The sequence below is a fragment of the Cucumis melo genome, chromosome 3 (assembly GCF_025177605.1).
Source record: "Cucumis melo cultivar AY chromosome 3, USDA_Cmelo_AY_1.0, whole genome shotgun sequence".
Lineage (NCBI taxonomy): Eukaryota > Viridiplantae > Streptophyta > Magnoliopsida > Cucurbitales > Cucurbitaceae > Cucumis > Cucumis melo.
In genome coordinates this window covers 29,799,908-29,819,723 of record NC_066859.1, presented here as the reverse complement: position 1 = coordinate 29,819,723, position 19,816 = coordinate 29,799,908, and the positions used below count along the sequence as shown (strand labels likewise).

Below are 19,816 nucleotides of genomic sequence, written 5' to 3'. Positions count from 1 at the left end.
TCTTATTATAAATGGGTGTTACCCTCCCCCTTCCCCCTTCACCCTTCACACACCTCTCTCTCAATCTCTGCCGTCGCAAAAAAAATGTGGCCAAAAGTCTTCACCGTCTTCTTGGTTTTACACTCATTCTTCCTCCTACATGGTGTCGCCCAAACCGGACCTCCCCGCCCAAACCCAACCATCACGCGAATCCGACCAAGGCCACCCTTGATCCCACCGGGTACAAAGCTAAAGCCTCGACAACCAATTAATAACCCGGGACCTCTAGCCAATAGAGCCAGAATCCTATACATAACTCAAGAGCTAAAACGAAACATTACTTATGACCCAAAAGGGTACACCAAAACCTGGGTTGGCAACAATTATTGCCTCTTCAAAGGGTTCTTTTGCGACGTGGTTCCTGACCTTAACATCACTGGCTTATCCTCTATTGACTTCAGTGGCGCAAGATTTGGTGGCCCTTTCTTGAACTTCTATCGTTTCATTCGTAATTTGCCTGACATTGCTCTTTTTCATGCGAATTCCAACAACTTTACTGGCGTTATCAACCGTAACATTAACAAATTACGGTACTTGTATGAGTTGGATTTGAGCAACAACAAGTTCCTTGGTGGGTTTCCTGGGTATATCCTTGGTGCTAATAAATTGTCGTTTGTGGACTTCCGTTTCAATACTTATAATGGGTCGGTTCCGTATCGGCTGTTTAACATTGATACGGATGTGTTGTTCATTAATAATAATGGGTTCACTGGAAGGATCCCGCAAGCCACCTTCGGTAACACACCCGCGCTCTACATCACACTTGCCGGCAACAATTTTACAGGTACTACTTTTCTCTATAACATTATAACTTATATTATATATCTTTTCTTTTATTGGTCCTTAAATCAATTCAAGTCTTTAAAAGTTTTGGTTTTTAGTCCAATTAATAGTGTCGGTTTAAGGTTAAAATAAGTAAATTACGACAATCTTTTTTAGTTGAAAATTACCATATAGAATAGACACACACAATATAGTATGCTTTTTAAAAGTTTGAAAGAGAAATTAAAAAACTTTTTTATATATATAGAGAATTAACAAAGAATATAATCTTAGAAACAAAGAGATAATACTATTATTATTTTTAGAAAAAGTTTGTTTATTAAATATATTGCTTACACAACTAAATAACACAACAATGAACAAACATCGAATTATTAACCCTAAACTAATTAAGTTAATTTTGGTGTTATTGTTTAAACAGGACCAATCCCACCAACAATCGGGCGAGCTTGGAGGACTCTTACGGAGGTCTTGTTCTTAAAAAATAGACTCACGGGTTGTTTACCATTCGAGATAGGCTATTTGGTAAAAGCCACGGTGTTCGACGCCAACACCAACATCTTAACAGGTCCAATCCCACAGTCATTCGGTTGTTTATTTAGCCTCCAAATTCTAAACTTAGCCGACAACCAATTCTACGGAACCATTCCGGAATCCATCTGCAGGCTTCCAGACATTTACAACATTACACTAAGCAACAATTACTTCACACGAATCGGCCCAGTTTGCCGCAAATTAGTCACAGCCCAAAGGCTCCACATCCAAGGCAACTGCATTCCGGGCTTCCGATTGCAAAAAACACAATCCCAATGTGCCGCGTTCTTCGCCAAGCCTAGAACCTGCCCTCGAGCCAACACCTTTAGTTACGTCCCGTGTGTGCTTCCCACGGCAGCTCAACTCGATAAGGCGACGGTTACTTCTGTGGACGATATGGTTCCACCGTCGCCACGTTCTTATGCGGCGCTTGAAAGGCCTCATGGTCACCATTGATATCATTTAATTTACTACTTTTTTTTTTTTTCTTTGGTGTTTTCTCCAATAAAATTACTGGTGAATTAATGAGTGTTTAATATGTTGTATATTTGTATTTTCATGCTCATTGTGTATCCTTTAACATTTGAGTAATGTTGAGTGTTTAATTTCATGGTTTGATGTTAAATATCACGACTTTTAAAAAGAGGAGATTGGGCTGGCTTTGGGTGCATCTGGCCCCCTCACTTATATATTATTATTTGCTTTGCTATAAAGTTTATTCCATGTGACAATGCTACTTTCTGCTGACTCCAACCACGACATATTTTAATCTTTTTAGATTAATTTAATACTTTACGACGTTATAAAAATACCATTTTATCTTCATTAATATATTTTCAATTATACTGCCTCATGTACTTCAGTACCTTCATTTGTTTTAATTTAAATTTATGCAATTTCAACCAATCTTATAAACAATTTCTCCTACTTTCAATGGATCGTATCATAGCCTAACATATAGATTATATAGATTATTGTGTATTTTTTTTCTAAAAAAATATCACGTTAATTTAAACTTTGAGCGAAAAAACTTCGGTAAGTATCAATTTATACGGTGGATCCATTGAGTTGTTTTAGACAAACATTGTTTGATTTTGGTTAGGTTTATACTTTTCTATTTTCCATCTCTATTATGCTGGCCTTAAAATATATTGATTCTTTTCTTGCCCATGAGATGAGTTATTTAATATAATGTACAACTTATAGGGCCCACTTGATAACGTTTATGTTTCTTGTGTTTGTTCCTAGTTTGTCAAAAAATAGAGGTGTTTGATAACCGTTTTTGTTTCTCATTCTTAAATTTTAAGAAACGTTTTTCAAATTTTGTCCAATTAATGAAGTACATTGGTGGGTATTGTAGGTTTTTGCGTCGAAAATGTTTTATTACTTAATTAATTTGAATAAAATTTAGGAAAATTGTAGAAAGAAACAAAATAGACCAAATATTTAGGGTTCATACAAGAAATTAAGTGTAATAGAAAATCCCTGAAGTTTAACTTGGAAGGACTAAATGACTATTTAGATTAACTTGAAAAAAAAAGCATTTTCCAAATAATTATGTTTTATTTAAACGTTTTTAATAAAAATGATTAAAATACTTTTGAAAAACTACCTTTGAGTGCTTGTCAAACACTCTAACTTTATCGTTAAGATAGCTTAATTTCTGAACTAACACTTTAAAACATATTTTAAATACACCGTGAATTTAAGATTAGCAAGAGTCGAAAATTATAAGAAAAAAAAATCCAATACAAAATTGAAGGTCATGTAATCTTTTAGATACTCATTAAAATTTGAATTGGTTGAACGAACTTTTAGGCGGGAAGTTATGAACAAGTTTTCAGGGAAGATAAATTATATTGTTTAGAACATTAGGTGTCTCTCTAGTTCTTCCAATCTCCGTAACAAATGAAGGATAAATGTTTTATTTAATAATAAATTTCCAAGGAGGACCTCATATGAATTTGGACCTAACTATCTTTTGGGCCGACAATTGGACTTTGGGTCTAGGTCAAACCCTTTCCTGGCCCAATTTCCATACTTAATCGTTGTTGAAATGGATAAGCTTTTCTCGATCAGATGACAACATGAAAGAAGAAGGCAGGTTACATTTTTTAGTTTCTTATTATTATTATTCTTTTTTTTGTCTCCAAATTTAGTTTAGGGCTTACGTTAATTATTAAGAAAAGAAAAGAAAAGAAAAGAAAAAAAGAGTCGTTGTTTATGATGTAATAAACATTAAAATGTCGCTGATGTGGCTACTGGGGTAGTGCTGTCATAGTGCCACGTCATTTGCGCGGGATAAGCGAATAAACAATATAAAAGCGAATGTGATTCTTTTATTTATTTATTTATTTTTTTTATTTTTATTTATATTTATAATACGTTTTATTTTATTTTTAATTTCTTGGCTTCTCCAGATTTGACCCATTCTCTCGTTTTTTTTTTCTCCAAATCTTCGTCGAGTGAAAGGGAAGCCAAGAGAAAAATCTACATCCGCCCTTTGCATCCGTCGCTCAATGCTGCCATTTTTTCCTTAATTATCAGGTAATTTCGTCATTTCTGTTCTCCTTAATCGCTTTTACTTTCCATTTCCTCCGCCATCTTGTTGATGTTTAGACGGCGGTGGAAGATTTGAGCTGCTTTAAGGTAACCCTAGCCTCCTCACTCTGATTCTAGATCGGTTAACCATGTTACTCTTCATGCTACTAATTCAGTTTGAAACTTAGTGATGTCCTATTGATTCAATCAATACGATACCATGCAGAATTTTTGGTTATTTGATTCCTGAGGACTTGGTTTCTCATTGCTTTTGGCGTTTGAATTTCTTATTATTATGCTTCCCACAAGTGTAATGAAAATTTGAGCTATGGCTGTTTGGAGGAATAATATTCACTCCTTACCTCATTTATCCGGACTATATCAACTTTTGATATTCACCTTTTTAAGTGCTCTTTTCCAGAAGTTTTCACTGATGATAGTTATATGCTTTTCTAACAATGTTCAATTTAACGGTGTTAACACGGAAAATGGACAATGCAGGATTGTGAGTTTTGGTCTATCGTCTGTAGTACATGAAACAACTGTAGATTTCCAGTTGATGTTCAAATTATTAGTTACAAGCTAGATTCAGGTGGGGATAATAATGGAATCAATGATTTCAAGTATAGTGAAATCTACAGTAGACTGGGTAACCTTGATTCTTGATGCTCCTTCTGCTCGAGCAGTTATCTTTGGTGTGCATATTGGAGGTATTCATTAGTAGCTCTGCGAGGAACTTGCTTTATACTCGTTTTCTATGTTTCAACTGTTCGGTGAATTATTCATTTCTTACCTCTTTATTGAAGGACATTTGTTTGTGGAGGTTCTTCTTTTGGTGGTAATAATTTTCCTGCTTTCACAGAAGAGTTACAAGCCCCCCAAGCGGCCCCTGACAAAGAAGGTTTTTCAGCTCTTTTGATTCACACATTGTTTTGGTTATTCTTATTTTCAAATGTTAATGGTTACTCTGAGATGACTACCTTACGATACTTTGAATAAAGTAGCTGGATGACAGCTGATCTTGTTTGGTAGAGAACAGATTTTAGGCAGGCTGGCACTGGTGGATCTGAGATTTGAGTTCAAGAGGGGCATGTATAGATAACGATATAATAGAAAGTTTAGCCTTTTTTACCCATTATTAGTAATTTTGTTGCCTTACAAACAATCAAGTTATTAATTGATCCTTGCCTTATTTTGCTTAAAAGTTGCTTTGCTTGTAGGAAATAGACGAGCTATGCGATGAATGGGCTCCTGAGCCCCTTATTCCATCCATCACGGAAGAGATGGAGAGCGAGCCACCTGTTCTGGAAAGGTAATTATAACTTTCAATTTTGGCCGCAAATTGTTTTGCAGGGAACTTTTTAATTTACTATTTCTTACTCGAATTTCCCATTTCAAGTGTTTTCATCTCTAACTGATCTTGTGTAATATCTTTTTTAATAATGGAGTTCGTGATTTACAGTCTGTCAATTTATTCAAATTTAACTTGCCCACGTGATTAGTTTATGGAAACTTCTAGCTCTTGATTTGATGATAAGTTTTTTTAGTTTGATATTTATATTCTCACTAGTTTCTTCCCTTATTTCACTTACAAATTCATTTTACACAGTTCTGCTGGACCACATACAATTATCGATGGAAAAGAAGTAGTGAATTTCGCTTCTGCAAATTATCTTGGATTGATAGGCCATGCGAAATTACTTGTACGTGAGCAATTTCCAGTTAGTAATTAGAGTGTGCACAGATTCTTTGCATTTTAGAACCAGTTACAGTAATCTTTTTCATCAGGAATCATGTACCAATGCATTGGAGAAATATGGTGTTGGTTCTTGTGGTCCTCGTGGGTTTTATGGAACAATTGGTAAGGTTGAGCAATTGAACTAAAACTGATTTCTGGGGCAGTGTGCAGTATATGACTTTCTTTTTTTAACTGTTTACAGATGTACATCTTGATTGTGAGGCCAGAATAGCAAAATTTTTGGGAACTCCAGACTCAATTCTGTATTCTTATGGGCTTTCTACTATGTTTAGTGCCATTCCAGCCTTTTGCAAGCGAGGAGACGTCATTGTAGCGTGAGCACTATAACTGCTGAAATTTTATTAAAAAACTATGTTGCTTAATCTTTCTAGTTTTTTTATTTATTTATTATTATTATATGTTGTTTTTATTTAGTAATTAGTCATTTTTCTTGTACTGTCATTAATGATTGTTGTTTGGTCACCTTTATAGTATGATATGGTTCGGTTTAAAACATCAGTAGACTGAAACTTAGTAACTCAAATAAACTTAACAATAATACCTTTTTTGCTTTTCTTTACTCTTCTGTGGAGAAGATGAATATGTTTAGTGCTTTTCTATATTTTTAAAAGAGCTGAAATGTAGTACATTTTAAAATATTTTCCTAAGCTCTATCTCAAGTTCAATAGTTTTTTAAGACTAACTTGGCTTAATAAGGGATGAGGCTATTAAAAAGCTTTTTGTTTATTATCTTCCTTTTCTTAGTAGTTTTTCCATAAGAGTGCCGCTAATTAGTATGACTTATGAGTTCATCCTTATATCACAGTGTAGCTTTCAGAAACCATGTTTGAAATTCATTGTTTGAGTTTGGTCATGAGAGCTGTTTATGATAGTCTGGGATGGGTCTTGTTATTTTGTATCTCTTCTGTTATCTATGCTATAGTGTGAGCAGATACTGATTGGATGATTGGAGTCTAGGTTAAAGAGTAAAGTCACATTTCTTTCTTTTGTCAGGGATGAGGGTGTTCATTGGGGAATACAGAATGGGCTATATCTATCCAGGAGCACAATTGTATATTTCAAGCACAATGATATGAAATCCTTGAGAGATACTCTTGAGAAAACTACTGCTGGCAATGAAAGGGCTAAGAAACTACGACGCTATATTGTGGTTGAAGCAGTGTACCAGGTACAACACTTCTATTTTGGATGTTGTGTTTTGAGTATTAATGTGAAGTTAATCTTGCATTGTTCTTCAATTTGAAGATCGTGATCTTCATATAATTCAAAGAATTTTCCTGAGACACTCATCATGCTTTTAGTTTAACTGTTCATATAATCTAAAAGGTGAAAATGGGTTGTCAGTAAGAGACTGGTTTTTCTGCTTTATGCTCTGTGTCTCTCTCATGTTTAATTTATCATATGTTAAAATCTTCTTGCAGAAAATCTTCTGATATTTTACTATTATTTTTGTAGAATTCTGGTAAAATTGCACCATTGGATGAGATTATCAAATTGAAGGAGCAGTATCGCTTTCGTGTTTTGTTGGATGAAAGCAACTCTTTTGGCGTACTAGGCTGTACTGGAAGAGGTCTCACAGAACACTGTGGGGTTTCTGTATGTTTATTAACAAAAAATTTAGGTTTTCCCGGTATTGGATTTAGATTCTTGATGCTGATTTCATGTTGCAGGTGGATAAGATAGATATTGTAACTGCTGCAATGGGGCATGCATTGGCTACAGAAGGGGGATTCTGCACAGGGAGTGCTAGAGTCATTGATCACCAGGTACCATCAACTAATATTGTAAAAATAGATTCATTTTCCTCCCCGTCCTGTTTTTTTCCATTTACCTTGTTATGTGAATGGATCAATAACATTTAGGCATGCTTTAAAATTTTTAACTCATTTTGTTTGTTTGTAGCTTAGCTACCATTTTTTCAAAGTGCTAAGTTTTTCTTATTTAATTGAGCAGCGTTTGAGCAGTTCGGGTTACGTTTTTTCTGCTTCATTGCCCCCATATCTAGCTAGTGCAGCCATTACTGCCATAGATCTTATAGAGGAAAATCCCATGCTATTAACAAAGCTGAAAAAGAACATAGCTATTTTATGGCAAGGTATATTCTGATCTCATGTCTAATAGTGTATTAGAGCTTAATTTATCTATATTTTGCATACCATCCATTGTTATGTAAAAATTTATTAAATCATGTTTCCATCTTTCCTCAAAGTAAAGATTTGAATTCCTATCCAATTTCTAAAAATGAAAACAAATTTGTAAAATTTTGTTTTCAAAGTTTCTAGAACTTTCCTTGTATCTTGGAAACACGTCTCAAATGTAGACAACAAGTATAAAGGGGATCTAAGTTCATATTCTCACTTCACTATTCAGAATATTTTACATTGCGTAGTATTGAATATAAGTCTAGCTGCTACTCTGATAAGATCCTTATTGCCTATAAGCTGCATGCAACATAAAATGCGTCCTTTCTTTCTTTTTCAAAATTTCGATGCCATTTTACCTAATTATTTCAATATTCACGGGAGAATGCAGGATTGTCAGGTGTACCCGGACTTAAACTAGTAAGTGACCAAGAATCACCCATTATCTTTCTCATGTTAGATAAATCTACGGGTTCACAACAAAATGATCTACAACTCCTTGAAAAAATTGCCGAACTTGTAAGTAATCTGATCCCTAATACAGTCAAGACAGTTTTCACCATATGTTCTGAACACATGTGTGTTTCCAGGCCCTCAAGGAATACTCTGTATTTGTCGTGACTTCTAAAAGATCGACACTAGACAAATGTCGTTTGCCAGTAGGAATCAGGTTGATGGTGTCTACTGGTCATTCCGAATCTGATTTGCTGAAGGCCTCAGAATCATTAAGAAGTGTTGCAGCTGTGGTGCTCAAGGATCACATATAGGTGTGTGTGTGTGTGTGTGTGTGTGTATGCTAATGCTCGTTGTTCACGATGGCCATTGAATAGCTGGATGCAGTACTGACAAAGATGCTGCTGTTGTTATTTAATAGTTGTTTCAAGGTTAGAATTGTAATTTCCTTCTACCCTTCTATTTTATTCTGCCCATTAGGGGTTTAGCAGGATCAATAATCATCTTGGTTCATTCAGTTCTTAACTGCTTTTGTTGTTTGAGGAGGAGGAGGGATAATAATTTATCATCTACACTCACAGAATGTTTGCTTGTTAGATTTTTTTGCTGTAGGCTGATTTTATTTCCAAGTGCTTTGGTAGTTAAAGGAAGCTTGTAGATTTTGGGACTGTTTTATATTTTTCATTTTGAAATCTTGATATTTTAGTTTCTATTGTTATTGTTGATTCAAGTTTCTACCAAAAGCGTTAATTTTAATTAGCTGTTCTAAATCTGTTTGCTAATATAATATATTTATAAACTATATATGTAGTTGACTGACTTATAAGTAAGTCAACTATTTCTAGTTAATTTATGACGTTCTTTTAATATAAAATACGTTTTAGGTTATTAAACTCTCCGATTTTTTCTAACTTACTATTGAAGTTGAGTTTGTTTACCCTTTAAAAGTTAGTGTGTAAAGAAAAATAATTTAAAGTATAAATCTTAAATGTAAGTACTAAATTGAAATATTTTATAAAATAAAAGGCCAAGGATGGAGTGAACATTAGACTCAAATACATACATATAATATATTCCTGAAAAAACAATATAATGTAAATGCAAGTTGTCAAATGTCAAATACATAACTCATTCACTCCCCAACCAATCCTCCATTAATCTTTCCACTTTCATCAACTTCCTTTCTACCATCTTTATTGTTATTATTATTATCCTATTCATACGTTCATACTCAATATTCATTTTTCTTCTATTCAATAATAAACCAATATAATATTTCAATTGAATTATACGCACTTATATGTTATAGGGGTGAATCATTTAATTCTACAAAATTTATTATTATTATTATTATTATTGTCCCTATTCTTTTCCCTCGTCGTAACATTTAATGTCCCCTCGTGTCTCCATTATTTATATTTATTTTTAAATGGGTAATTCAATTATGCAAAAACAATCTCGACCTTTAAAATTGTTGCAAAGGAAAAACTCACAACTACACACCCAATTAATTAGCTAGAAACAAAATTAATTATATATCATCCACATTTTATATAATAATATTTAGTTTTAAATGATATAGTCAAAATCATTTTACATCATCATACATCAAATCACACTTTTTACGTATGTGTCTTTATCTATTTTTATCAAAAACTAAGCAACAACGTTGGATTTTTCCTGCAAAATTATTTTAAAGTTTAAAGGATTAATATAAAACTTAATCATCAAATTAATTATAAATTTAACAGAAAGACTTTATAAAAGCCACTATGACAAAGAAGAGATATTTTTTAAACCCTCAAAAGCCTAACATTCTATGTTTTTTTTTTCTCAACATTCTCTCTCTATATATATACATATTGAACATATACTTGTAGCTAACTAGATTAAAATATTTTATAGTGAGGTTTCGACCTTCTATGCTATTACTCGTTTATTAGTAATTTGTTTTAATTGGCTTTAAAGGAATGTCATTCTACACTTTATTTAAATTTAAATTAAAGTTCAATCTTAATCCTAAATATATATATACTCACATTATTAAAGAAAGTACAGCTATCTATATATATAAAAGACAAACTTTATCAGGAACAAATTAAAGGCCTTGACAATTCTCACCTGGTAGGTTTGCACACAGCTAACTAAGATTTAAATATATATATATATATATATATATATGTATATAAAAGAATATTTGTTTATACATATTGTTATAATTGTCAATTAATTAATATGGGAAGAAAGAATGTGAATATTTTAATAATTGGTAAGAATCTAAAACTCATTCTTTAAATAAAACCATAATGGGTGGGAGGCAATAATGAAGAATGATAATGATGATCACCAAACTAATAATGGTGACACGTCTCTAAATTAAATCTTAGTTTTGTGTTAGTTTAGGTGCCGCCTCACCAACAATGCACTTATTAATTTATTAATTAATTAATTAATTACCTTTAATAATCTTATTACTAATATGTATCATTGATTAAATGAAACTAATTAATTAATATGATCATTAATTAGATTCGTTATCCTCAACCCCTTCTATTTCGTATGTCACATCCACGTCCACTATTTTAATTTGGATTAGATGTGTACCCAATCCACATGATATGTAGTAATTAATTACTATAATTTAAATTTGTTCTTTCATTTTTATTCATCAAACTCTAATTTTCATATCCACAAGTTTGGAAATTTGGATCCGCAATGTTCCTAACTTAAATATTTGAAATCCTTTTAACTTATAAGGATTAAAGTTCTACAAACTTTAGTGTGGTTAAATTTTTTGTAATTTTAAATATTCATCTTTCACAATTTCTGTTTTGTTTTTTTTATTTTAAATTTAAGAATTTTATTATTATACTTTTTTTTTTCTTTTTGCAAAATTGTATTGTTGGTTAAGATTATGCCTTAATACAAACTATTGGGTTATAAATTTAAACATGCGAGTAGATGAGTATAAATCGATTATTGTTAGATCATCCTCACTTTAATAAATTAGTTTAGTAGTAGTTGTAATTATGTCTTTAAATTTCAATTTTAAAAATTTAGCCTTCGAGCTTATATAAACTTGTATAAATATTAAAATTGGATCAAATTAGAACTTCAAACTTATATAAATGTATAAATTTTAGGGATCCAATTTTATCAATATAAGTCCAATTTCTACAATTAGTGTAAAATTTAGAGGTTCAATTTGTAAGATAGAAAGTAAAGAAAGATAAAGAGTTCAACTCCCTTCCTCCCCTCAAGCGTATGGATATATTTTAAATTCCATAAAACCACAAATAATAATAATAATATTAAAAATATATGAATAATATTTAAAAATGATATACATATACAGATAAAAGAAAAAGAAATTTGTAGTGTAAAGTTTAGAATGAAGCATGTAATTAAATTAAGTTTATATATATAAACATACGTTTAGGAAAGGAAAAGGTTGGAAAAGGAGTTGGCGTAAATGAGGTTCCATCTTATTATCTTCATTGCGTGGATGAAAAGCCATTCTTTCTCCTTCTCCATATATATATATATATATATATATATATATATATATATATCTCCCATCCACCGGAGACCACCGACCTCCCCCCCCCCCCCCCCCTCTCTATCACTCTAAAATTATATATATATATATATATATATATATACCCACTTGTTTTATGCGCAAACAATGGCTTATGAATGATATCATATCATATGATTCTTCTCATCATCCAAATTACTCAATTCTCTATGCTCCCTATCATTTTTTACTTCAATCATTGTCACAATCCTAAATCAATTTTTCATCTAAACTTATGGTGTGTATATATGTAAATTATCGTTTGAGCTTCATTTGACCATCATCCATCATTTTCATAGATCAATCTCTTAAAAAGAAAAAAAAAAGACATATTCAATACATTCCTTTTTTCTTTTAATTAACTATTAGAAATATTATCAAACCATAGAGTCTTCATATAGATGTTAACATGTAATTAAACATTGGTAGAGAAAATTTCATTCAATCTACATTTGCTTTATTATTTTTTTTTTTTACATTTTTAAATACTACACGATGAATCAAAATATTTATCAAGTATAACAAAATTTGCTTTAGTGTCGATTATTGATTATTTTCAACGGTTTTGTCATTTACAATAATATTTCATTTATTTATTGACAAAAACGACATAACTGAAATGGAGATTGATCGATAGGGATACTTGTCAAACTACTTGAGAAGAGACTTAAGAGTTGAGTAAGCCTTATAGGATGTTGGCTCATGGTTCATCATTCTCCGTTTCTTTTAATCTCTAAATCTCGTCTTGTGTTTGAAAAAATAAAATTGAAGTTAGTTTGTTTTTGGCCAAAATTTAAATTGTGCTTAAGGATAGAATATCCATATTGATCAAACCTTAATTACAATAGACATAGAAAATAGAAAGGCATAAAAATTTAGAATTGAAATTGTGGATTAGAGAATTGCGTTGTAAAGGCGCAAAGCAAATTTGGGGAAATCCTAATCCTCTCCTCACATGCGTGACACCATCCCCCCCTCCCCCCTATATGTTGGATTCTTATTTTATTTTTCTCTCCTTATCCTCCTAAGCTTACCTTAGTTAGTTCATGGATGCTCCATAAAATAATTATGCAATTTGCAATTCCTTCCTCTTTCTTTTTTTCTACTAAAGTACCAAAAAAAGAGAGAGAGATCAAATTGTTGGATTAGATAGACAGACAGACAGAGTGACAGACGATTGAATTTGTCGGCCATCTTTGAGTTTGTCCCTTCACCTCTCGACGACGTGGTGGCCGTCACCAATTCTCTATTTCACACACTCCCTCTCTTCCTCTAATTCTTTACATATAAAACAAATACGCACACACCCAACTTCATTCCTTCCCCTGTTATCAAACGCCGACCCCTCCAGTACTCCAATTCCAAGTCTTTCTCTTCCACTTTTCCTTCACTCTCCTTCCGGACTTGGTCTCTTCATAATCCTTTTCTTTCTTTCTTTCTTTCTTTCTATATTATTCCATACTATGGTTGTTCTATAATTTGCTCTCATACACTCATACCATGGAAGAGTCCGTAGACACCACTATTCCGGAGAAGCGCAAGCAATCGGGGCGACAAGAGAAGCCATACAGAGGAATTAGGATGAGGAAATGGGGAAAATGGGTAGCCGAGATCAGAGAGCCAAACAAGAGGTCTAGGATTTGGCTTGGTTCTTACACAACCCCTCTCGCCGCTGCTAGAGCCTACGACACCGCAGTCTTCTACTTACGAGGCCCATCCGCCCGTCTCAACTTTCCGGACCTGATTTTACAAGACATGGATCACCAGCTTCTCGACGTTTCACCTTCTTCAATTCGAAAAAGAGCGATTGAGGTCGGTGCCAGAGTGGACGCCGCCGCTCATCAAACTTCTCTCCGCCAATCCAAACCCATCTCCGACAAGCCCGATTTGAACCAGTTTCCAGACCCAGAAAGCTCTGATGAAGATTAATCGACGATCACTGTTTCATAGCCTTTTCCACTTCTGTATTTACCCCCTGTTTTTTCTTTCCCATATCTCCCACTCCGAAAAGAGATTCAAATCCTGGGGATTTTGGAAATTAAAATTGGAATGGACCCATATGGTTCCCTTCTTGATTTGCTATATATCTAAAAATATAGCTTCGAATTTGTAAACAGGGGAGATGGTAAACCAAATATGTTGATCGATCCCTACAGTAATCTATCTTAATTTGTTATCTTTCCTGCATTATTTTCTTGTGATTAGTATGGATTTTTTTTCTTTCTTTTTTACATCTTCCGGAAAAATGGGTGTTCTTTCGAAAAGAGATGAAAAAGAAAGAGAAAAGAAAAAAAGGGGAAAAAAAAATCAAAATAAAGGAAAATGCGGCGATGATTGGTGAAAATTTTGATAAGAAGAAAGAAGAAGAAGAAGTAGAAGATAAGGATGAGTTAGTATTTTGAGGGGCCGCCGTGTGGAGTCCACAAATCGAAGCGTCGCCGTCGTCGTGGTAGATGTTTTGCTTGGGAAACGGAAACGGAAACGGAAACGGAAACGGATATTTGTTCTAGAAGGTCGGTGGTATTTTTATGTTTTAATTTTATTATATTATATAGTTTACATCGGCAAAGGTGAAGGCTGAGCTGACAACACCAAACACTGTTTTTTTTAACAAATTTCTTTTGGGAGTTTCGCAAACTTCATAAACCCGACCGACCACTTCCCACTTAGCTGGCATTCTCTTTTTATTTTATTTTAAATTTCTTCCTTTATCTTATTGCTTCATCTATTATTATAATTTTAAAATATAACTCCCATTCCTTTTTTTTTTTTTTTTTTTAATTACCCATAAATATCTTTAAACATTCTACAACGTTTAGCTATTTCTCAGGTGGCAAACGATCTAAACAACAATTATCATGAGGTTTTAAATTTTCTAATAAATCAAAGCTTGTTCTCAGGATGTTCTTTAAAAACAATTGAATCTTGCTGAGGTGAGTAATGTAACAATTATTTGATTTGTTTTCCTTGGTATATTTCAAGTATTCAATTTTATGAATAGTTTGATGTATTGTTTATAAACAAGACCAAAGAAAGTGTTGATGAGAAAATTTGGATATCCTTAGGCACAAAAGAAAAATTACATGATTGGATGGATAAGTTTGTGACCATTTAAACAAACCATCACTTTATATATTATTTAGTTTAAATTTTTTATTATTTCAATATGGATGATCATAATGATTGAGATTTTATAAATAATTATTAAGCATATTAATGTTTGTATGTATTTAATTATTTATCTTGAATTTCTCAGCTAAGCCCAAAATGCATGGCCCATGAGACCACATTGAGCCCAACTATTTTTATTGGGCTGACATCAAACTAAACGACCTTTTCTCTCTATGATATTTGATGAAGATTGTCATCTTCTCTAATGACTAATTCTTCCCCGAACTCTTTAGTTCTTCTTATATAACGGTTTTGTTTCAATTTTTTTTTACTTTTTATAACGTTTACTTATACTTCTTCTCAATCCTTTTCGTCTATCTAAAACAAAATTAAAACTTACGATCAAATTTTAAAGACAAGAAGTTGTTTTTCGAAAACCATTTTCTAAGTTTTCAAAGATTAGATCGTTTTTTGAAATGATAGTAGAGCATAGATAGTGAAGCAAATTGATTTTGTAGGTAGCACTTTTAGAATTAATTTAAAGAATTACAAAATATAACAAAATTAATTTTTAATAAATTCTAACTCCATCATCTATATAGTATATTGTCAATAGATTTTGGTTGTTTGATTTAACTTATGTTATATCTATAAATTCATTTGTCATTATATCTAAAGGATAGAGGATGAAATAATATTGCCCGAAAATCAAATTAAAATTTTTCGTTTGAGAGTGCAAGTTAAGAAAGAAAGAGAAAAGCTTAAATAAGTTAATTTAAACTATTATGTTTGAAAAAATGGAACTAGTTTAAGTTCTTATTTAAAAAGAAAAAAAGGGAGGGAAATAAAAATAATGTTGGAATTATATAACGAAAGAAAAAAAGAAGAAGAAGAAGAAGAAGAAGAAATGATGAGCAAATAATTGAAAATAAAAATATGTTGAGGGTCAAAAAATGGAGAGATTGGGAAAGAGAAGAGAAGTTGTGGAAGAAGTCAATGATGAAGGAGAGAGTGACACGTGTGGATGGCGAATGGCCTTATGAATAATGATGATTGGTTTGGGCGGCGTTGAAATTTCATATAAAAATACAAATACTATATTATATATACTCCAAAATGCAATAACTCTTTAACTATTTTTTTTTTTTTTTTTTAATGTTTTTCAGTTTCACCCCCACAATATTCTTCATCCTCATAAGTGTCACCCCCCGCAATATTATACATTATGGAGACCTCCTTTTCATTCTTATTTCTATTCTATCCTTTTTAACAAACTTTGTTTAATCTATTACCAATGACTCCTTCCATTCACTAGAATGAGATAAAAACCTTGATAAATGGTTCATCAGAGACCCTTTCTTTTTTTCTTTTTTTTTTTTTTGTTTTTTTGGTTTGAAGGGGGGAGGGGGGGAATATAGATCAAGTACAAAAATGGGGGGATCAATAATTATGGGGAGCAAAAACTGTTGAAAGAAGAGATGGGGATGTGGTGTCTTATATGTTTGAATTATTGGTGAGGACATGATAGGGTAGAACAAAGAGAATTATATCAATCAAAAAGAAAGAGAGGTTGTGGAACTGAAAATTATTTTTTGTGAAACAAAAAGAATAAGAAAAGAGAGAAAGAAAAGAAAAGAAAAAAAAAAAAAGGAAAGAAAAAGGAAAAAGGAATGTTTAGCAGTGGTATACCATCATTTGGACTGGCATCCATTTACCATTCAAATCAAAGAGGGGAAAAAAAGCCACTTTTTTTTTTCTGCACAAATGCATTAACTTTATTATATATATATATATATATATATATATATATATATATAAAATTGAGTACCAAAATGCACCCACTTTCCCTAACATGACAAGACCTAATTCTCACCCTTTCCTTGCAACTTTCCCTAACTTTCTTGGGAAAAAAAAAGAGAGAAATTATATAATGTATATTTGAAAATAAAGGGGTGAAGAAAAAATATTGGAGTGTGGAAATGTAAAGTCATTGGCCCCAACAAAATCTGTTTTGGAATATATTTGAAGACCATCAACAAAATAACAATGATGCCTCTCCTACTACTACACTACACTGTCCTCATTCTTAATTAAAATCACTTTCTTCTTCTTCTTCTTCTTCTTTTTTTTTTTTTTTTTTAGTGTTGAATTTTCAACAATCACTTTCCATGAATTTCCTAGCTAAAAAGGTTTCCAAGCAAAATAAAGATCAGAGCATGGAAAAATAAAGTTACTTAAAGCCAATTCCAATAACCCAAAATAAAAAAAAAGGAAGAAAAAAACAGAAGGTTAAGATTGAATATGTCAAAATGACCCATTTATTGACTTTTCCTTAGGTCCTTTGCCCCTCTCTCTCTCTCTCTCTCTCTCTCTCTCTCTCTCTCTCTCTCTCTCTCTCTCTCTCTCTCTCTCTCTTTCTTTGTTTAGTAATTTTTAGTTTAATGTAATATAGGTGTATAATTATTGGGTTTTATTTTCCTCTCTATCTCATCGACACCTTTCCTTTCTTTTCTCTATGCTTTTAACTAATGGGAAATTATGTGTGGGGAGGGGGTTCTTTTATCATTATTATTATTTGTTTTTTTCTAAATAGTACGGAAATTTTGGAAAAGGAAACTACTTTCTTTATACTCAACTTCGGTTTGAAAATGGCTTCAATTCAAGTGTCGTAGTCCACCTCCATTGGCTTTGAATTTGTTTTCATTTTACTTTGATGGTAAGAAATTAAAGATAGCCGTTATACTAGAAAATTTTGCAAAAAATTTAGATTTAGTTCATACAAGTTTATCGACATTGACAATTTTGCTTGGCTAATCAATTATTTATTATGGTAAAGGTAAAGGGTGTTATCTATGAATTACCCTAATTAATTATCAAGTATGAAGTTTTGATATTGGGCTCTACCATAAGCCCACTGAATTAGTCCCCCTAATCTAATGCGGGCTCTCGATTTAAGATTATCTTTTTCTTTGATTATAAGCCCTTGATTTAGGATAATCAATGGCATAATTAAGTAAACACCTTACGTCCAAGGGTTTTTTTTTTTTTTTTTTTTTTTTTTTTTTTTTTTATGCATATAGCCTAAATAAATAGTTATAATGACATAGTTGTCAATGCTTTATAATTTTTACATGAATGTTCTTGTTTAGTTTTACACAAAAGTTTTATCCAACTTACTTTCCCAGCCTTACCAACTATTTACTTTTTTCCCCCTATATGAAAGCAAGAATAGATAGATAAGTAATAAGTTTTATTTAGTATATACAACACTATATATTTCGACAGTTTGTGCCATATATCAAATTGCATGCAACATTATAACATTTTTCAATATTTTACTACATTCAAACTATACTTAAAACTTAGTATAAAAGAATGAAATCTCACGAAAGGAAGGAAACATTAATTTGAAATATATTGCAGAAAATGGGTGTTAATAAGGAAATAAATAAATATGTAAAAAAATTATTGGTATTTAAAAGAAATAAAATTTAGTTATTTTACATTGAATGACACATTTTTGTTTGTAAACTATTACTAAATTAAAAAGAGAGAGAGAGAGAGAATGTGTAAATTTTAGTTAGGAAAATATTTAGTGAGAAATTTATTTTTGTGTTTTCTAATTTTGATAATTTCGTATTGAAGGAGGAGGAATAAAATTGAGTTAATAGTTTCACCATGCGCATTAAATTTTGATCCTTTGTGGATAAGAAACATGAAACTTCTTTAATTTAGTCGGTCCATATAAATAACCTTCATTTTTGTAAATGAAAACGTGTAAAACACAATATTATAAACTCAACATGTTGTCACTAAATTAAATTATTATTGAATATACATATCTATTTTCTATTAATTTCTTCCTCTTTTCAGAAAATTTTGCTGCCTCCTAATACTTTTAAGTATTTTTTTCATAGAAAAATGGTCTAAGTTGGGGCAAAAACCAATCAACCATATTCTTCAATTTTTGTATATGTATAAAAATAATTATCACGTGTAAAATGTTTGACTTATTTTGTTTGAGTACGAAGAGCGTAACCAGACAAATACACTAATGGTCTTGGAATAAATTATTTTAGGACAAATGTATGTGTTTAATAAAACATTCTTAAAATATATTTTAGGTATTTTTTATCTAAGAAGTTTAAATAAAAATGAATTGTGTAAAAATATTTTTTTTCTTGTTGATCCGAACGGTCTTTGAGAATGATAAATAGAATTAATAGTAATTCAAAGAATGATAAATCAGTAATACCGTGAATGAATAGCCATATCTTAGCCTACTGTGTTACTAGCAAGCAATATGAATGTAAAATTACAAATGAAATCTAACTTTAACGAAGGAACCCTATTATTGATTAAAATTTTATAGGCTAAATTAGTTTTCGAAACTATTAGTTAGACTCGTAATTGTCCATCTTTAACTTATGAAACTGTCTGTTATTACATTTATGGCAGTTACAAATACCATTGCTCGAAGAGACATCCACTGTCACAATATGTTAAGCTTACCACTAACCTATTAAGTCGTATTCTAACCTCTCCCACTCAATTGATTTATGGTCTCTATCTACACTCCTCTCGTTGGTAAACTCACTCTTTTCTTCTTCCTCTCGCTTTAGTTTAGCTCAAGTTGCTTTGCTCCTTTAAACAAAGATAAAGAGTTATTCACATCGAAATACAGAAATAAGAAGAGTAACAAAAATACCACACATTTGTTATGAAACTTGACTATTGCCACTCGATATAGTGAGGAGGTCCAATGTTTCTTGACACCGCTAGTATCAGTAGGTGAGTCCCTCTACAGTACTATTATATTTTGATGATGTTGTTAGGTATTATCAAAATCTAAAGTCAATCATATCCTGATAGATGGTA

At 31.8% G+C, this 19,816-nt stretch overlaps 3 protein-coding genes across 4 annotated transcripts; all 3 read left to right on the top strand.

Moving 5' to 3' along the window:
* Positions 1-12: 12 nt before the first annotated feature.
* On the top strand, positions 13-2,069 carry LOC103487867 (uncharacterized protein At4g06744-like). Its single transcript, XM_008446374.3, has 2 exons — positions 13-823; positions 1,244-2,069. Exons 1-2 carry the CDS (start codon positions 85-87, stop codon positions 1,810-1,812), a joined length of 1,308 nt encoding a protein of 435 aa, XP_008444596.2. The 5' UTR covers positions 13-84; the 3' UTR covers positions 1,813-2,069.
* Positions 2,070-3,738: 1,669 nt separating this feature from the next.
* LOC103487868 (long chain base biosynthesis protein 1) lies at positions 3,739-8,960 on the top strand. Of its 2 annotated transcripts, XM_008446375.3 has the most exons (13): positions 3,739-3,903; positions 4,399-4,607; positions 4,704-4,798; positions 5,118-5,209; positions 5,507-5,600; positions 5,686-5,758; positions 5,838-5,970; positions 6,650-6,824; positions 7,112-7,252; positions 7,327-7,422; positions 7,610-7,751; positions 8,189-8,316; positions 8,388-8,960. In XM_008446375.3, the coding sequence occupies exons 2-13, from the start codon at positions 4,502-4,504 to the stop codon at positions 8,562-8,564; spliced, it is 1,452 nt and encodes a 483-aa protein (XP_008444597.1). In that variant the 5' UTR covers positions 3,739-3,903; positions 4,399-4,501; the 3' UTR covers positions 8,565-8,960. The 2 variants fall into 2 exon arrangements, 1 of the variants encoding a protein (XP_008444597.1); XR_007819527.1 differs by lacking the exon at positions 7,610-7,751 and having other exon boundaries at positions 8,388-8,409.
* Positions 8,961-12,712: 3,752 nt separating this feature from the next.
* On the top strand, positions 12,713-14,014 carry LOC103487870 (ethylene-responsive transcription factor RAP2-1). The gene has a single exon (XM_008446377.3). It carries the CDS (start codon positions 13,328-13,330, stop codon positions 13,754-13,756), a length of 429 nt encoding a protein of 142 aa, XP_008444599.1. The 5' UTR covers positions 12,713-13,327; the 3' UTR covers positions 13,757-14,014.
* Positions 14,015-19,816: the final 5,802 nt, after the last annotated feature.

Excerpts from the sequence above, each read along its gene's own strand:
- LOC103487867 (XM_008446374.3), top strand. The coding sequence starts at position 85 with ATGTGGCCAAAAGTCTTCACCGTCTTCTTGGTTTTACACTCATTCTTC. Across the intron at positions 824-1,243 it reads TGCCGGCAACAATTTTACAG|GACCAATCCCACCAACAATC; the intron begins GTACTACTTTTC and ends TTGTTTAAACAG.
- LOC103487868 (XM_008446375.3), top strand. The coding sequence starts at position 4,502 with ATGGAATCAATGATTTCAAGTATAGTGAAATCTACAGTAGACTGGGTA. Across the intron at positions 4,608-4,703 it reads CTTTGGTGTGCATATTGGAG|GACATTTGTTTGTGGAGGTT; the intron begins GTATTCATTAGT and ends TCTTTATTGAAG. Across the intron at positions 5,971-6,649 it reads CGAGGAGACGTCATTGTAGC|GGATGAGGGTGTTCATTGGG; the intron begins GTGAGCACTATA and ends TTCTTTTGTCAG.
- LOC103487870 (XM_008446377.3), top strand. The coding sequence starts at position 13,328 with ATGGAAGAGTCCGTAGACACCACTATTCCGGAGAAGCGCAAGCAATCG.